Raw genomic sequence first — 3,346 nt, forward strand, 5'->3', positions numbered from 1 at the left:
TTTAGAATTTTGCTGCGTTCTGATGGGTCGAAAACTCGCTTCTTGTAGTTTTATTAATGATCTCCTCCCATTTCTTGAAAAAGGAATTGTTAAGTAGATCCCGTAACTCTGTTTTTTATGAACTTTCGACGTTATGTTTATTTCAGTTTTAATTTCCGTTGATGTCTAGACAGTTCCTTTTTTTAATTAATTCTGTCTGTCCGAATTTTTTACAACTCTATATATCGCATGATACCTGTCACAACAGCTTTTTTGTTGTTACAGACGTGTTTCGAAACTCATAGCCAGATTGATCATTTTTCGCTTTGCAAGTTTAAAATAATTCAATCGTTTTCAATTCTATGCTAAAAAAACTCAGAAGCGTTTAGTGCGGTATATTATCAGCTAGTTACTGAATTGCGCCTCCATGCTCAAGAAACATCATTTAATTCCAACAAAAACAGCTAAGATTGAACTTATAGTAGATTTTTCTGGCTGATAACTAATTTATTTCAGGCGATGTCGGAGGTCCAGTGTTTCGATTGAAGTCAAGTACGAAACAACCAATTTGCTTATGGGGAGTTGTAAAGTACAGCCCATCCGAATGCGGGAAACCGTTTTTCGCGGCCTCCAGGCTGGATTTTTTCTATAAGTACTTCAATCGACAACCAAATCTCAAGTATTCAAGTATTGGACGATTTAAAGTTGAGAGTCAAAAAGTCGAAAACATAGAAAGTTGGACACTTTTTTCCGAGACAACGTCGATGTTAAGTAGCCTGACAACTAGCTCAACAACCAGCTCGACATCAAGCTCAACAACTAGTTCAACAAGTAGCTCGACAACTAGTTCGACAAGTAGTCCGACAACTAGTTCGACTACTAGTTCTACAAGTAGCTCGACAACTAGTTCAACAAGTAGTCCGACAACTAGCTCGACTAGTAGTTCTACAAGTAGTCCGACAATTAGCTCGACTACTAGTTCGACAAGTAGCTCGACAACTAGCTCGACAAGTAGTCCAACAACTAGTTCGACAAGCAGCTCGACAAGTAGCCCAACTACTAGTTCGACAAGTAGCTCGACAACTAGCTCTACAAGTAGCCCAACAACGAGTTCGACAAGTAGCTTGACAACTAGCTCTACAAGTAGCCCAACAACTAGTTCGACAAGTAGCTCGACAACTAGTTCGACAAGTAGCTCGACAACTAGCTCTACAAGTAGCCTAACAACTAGTTCGACAAGTAGCTCGACAACTAGTTCGACAAGTAGCTCGACAGCTAGCTCTACAAGTAGCCCAACAACTAGTTCGACAAGCAGCTCGACAACTAGCTCTACAAGTAGTCCAACAACTAGTTCGACAAGTAGCTCGACAACTAGCTCTACAAGTAGCCAAACAACTAGTTCGACAAGCAGCTCGACAACTAGCTCTACAAGTAGTCCAACAACTAGTTCGACAAGTAGCTCGACAACTAGCTCTACAAGTAGCCAAACAACTAGTTCGACAAGTAGCTCGACAACCAGTTCAACAATTAGCTCGACAACCAGTTCGACAAGTAGTCCGACAAGTAGCTCGACAACAAGTTTTACTAGTAGCCCGACAACTAGTTCTACAACTAGCTCGACAATGATGTCTTCTCACAACCAAACAATACACACTAAGGCAATTGAAAAAGTCACAGAACCGACAAACAATATCACCTTAGCTGATACGACAAGCAAAATGGCATCAATCAAAGCACCTGAAACTGCATCAGATCCAATAAGCGATACTACATTGGATTTTATGTCTCAAACATCAAGGAAAACGTCAAGAAAAATTACATCCGAAGCTACCCTTATTACAACAAAACTGACCCACAAAACTGAAGGGGATATTGCAAATAAAAGGACAACAAAGAAGGCCAGCAACAAGACATCAGATGATGTTTTTTCTACCGTCGAAAAGTTCACGTATGAAACTTCAAAATCACCAGAAAATATACAAGCAATCAAAAGCAATGCTTTTAATATAGCATGTTTACACTTATTCTGTTTATACCAAGTTTCTCTTAACTTATCTTTTGGTTGTCATTGGCAATTCTATTAGGTAATTAATTCTGTGTTTCATTTGTTTTTATGTCTATTAATTTTTCAAAAATGCATCATCATTGGAAAACTTTACTCATAAAAAGAATATACCTTAAATTGTTTGCACTGATATTTCTACGACAATATACGCCAGTCCTTCTGGTGATATCTGGCTTGAAGTTATCTCATTTTTTCATTTTTCGTTCGGCAATAATCTTCATATTGTTAAATTATAGAAAGACAGTTCTGCTCTCGACACTGATGGCAAAAATGGGATAAGTTTGAACCAATAAGTTACGTGAACTTGCTCAAAGCTCGGGTAAAGGATGGCGCTTTATGATCAGCCAATTGTGGCAAATTTCTGGTTTTTCAGGAAAGGCAAGACCAAAATTTCTTTTTTTAGCCCACTGTGATTTAAGGGTGTTTCAAATTTTTATTTTTTTGCAGACAGAATAGACGCATCCGATACCTAAGAGACCCACGAAAAAAAACCGCAACCGAAGCATAATTGTCGGATTCAGTTACAGCGCAAAAGTATTAGCTTGAACTAAAAGATCAAAAAGTCTAAAGTTTCAAAGTATACTGGCCAAAATCCCAGGTTGCAATGGGGTTCAACTCAGCCAAAATTTAAGAGCGCCTTATTTTCAAAGTGTCACGACTTTTTTTAACACCCACTGCCACCGAAATAGTAGATAATTAGAGTTATTCCACGACTAGTAAATTCTGTCAGGTATATGAATTTTTGGTCGCAGAAAAAAAATTGACGCGACTGTCAAAATCAATAGAATATATTACGAATCCAACCTCGGTTTTATAACTCAGCAAAAATTTGTATTTTCACACGTCTGGATTCCTTGGACAATTCTTTTGCGTGTTGTAGATACTTTTGTCAGTGGATTCCACGATCAAATGATCCCTACACAAAAGGCCGTCAAGATAATTTTGTCAGTGGATTCCTGAGACAACTATGTTCTCGCCGTTGTTGAGGGTTCCATTAAATGTCGCTGGATTCCCAAATTTGTCAGTGGGTTCCGCCGTGACTTTATTCCTTTGTCTCACTGGATTCCACTGTTTGTCAGTGCATTCCGCAGCCAATTCGTCTTTCTGTCACTGAATTCCACAAGCACATTTTTGAATCATGAAATTTGTATTTAAACGAATTTTTCATCACCTGAATTTAGAATAAAGAAGACAAAATATATCAGCAAATGCGACAAGTAAATCATCTCCTTTTTCCTTCAAAAAAACCTAACTTTCCCTTTTTATCTTCTTCTTCTTCGTTAATGAGAGAAGTCCGTTCAT

General features: G+C 38.1%; 1 protein-coding gene across 1 annotated transcript; it reads left to right on the forward strand.

Annotated features, from left to right (window-relative positions):
* The first annotated feature begins 743 nt into the window (after positions 1–743).
* On the forward strand, positions 744–2,517 carry LOC134852080 (uncharacterized protein DDB_G0271670-like). Its single transcript, XM_063868359.1, has 2 exons — positions 744–1,542; positions 2,492–2,517. The coding sequence occupies exons 1-2, from the start codon at positions 744–746 to the stop codon at positions 2,515–2,517; spliced, it is 825 nt and encodes a 274-aa protein (XP_063724429.1).
* The last annotated feature ends 829 nt before the right edge of the window (positions 2,518–3,346 follow it).

This window comes from Symsagittifera roscoffensis, chromosome 7 (assembly GCF_963678635.1).
Source record: "Symsagittifera roscoffensis chromosome 7, txSymRosc1.1, whole genome shotgun sequence".
NCBI classification, from domain to species: Eukaryota; Metazoa; Xenacoelomorpha; order Acoela; family Convolutidae; genus Symsagittifera; species Symsagittifera roscoffensis.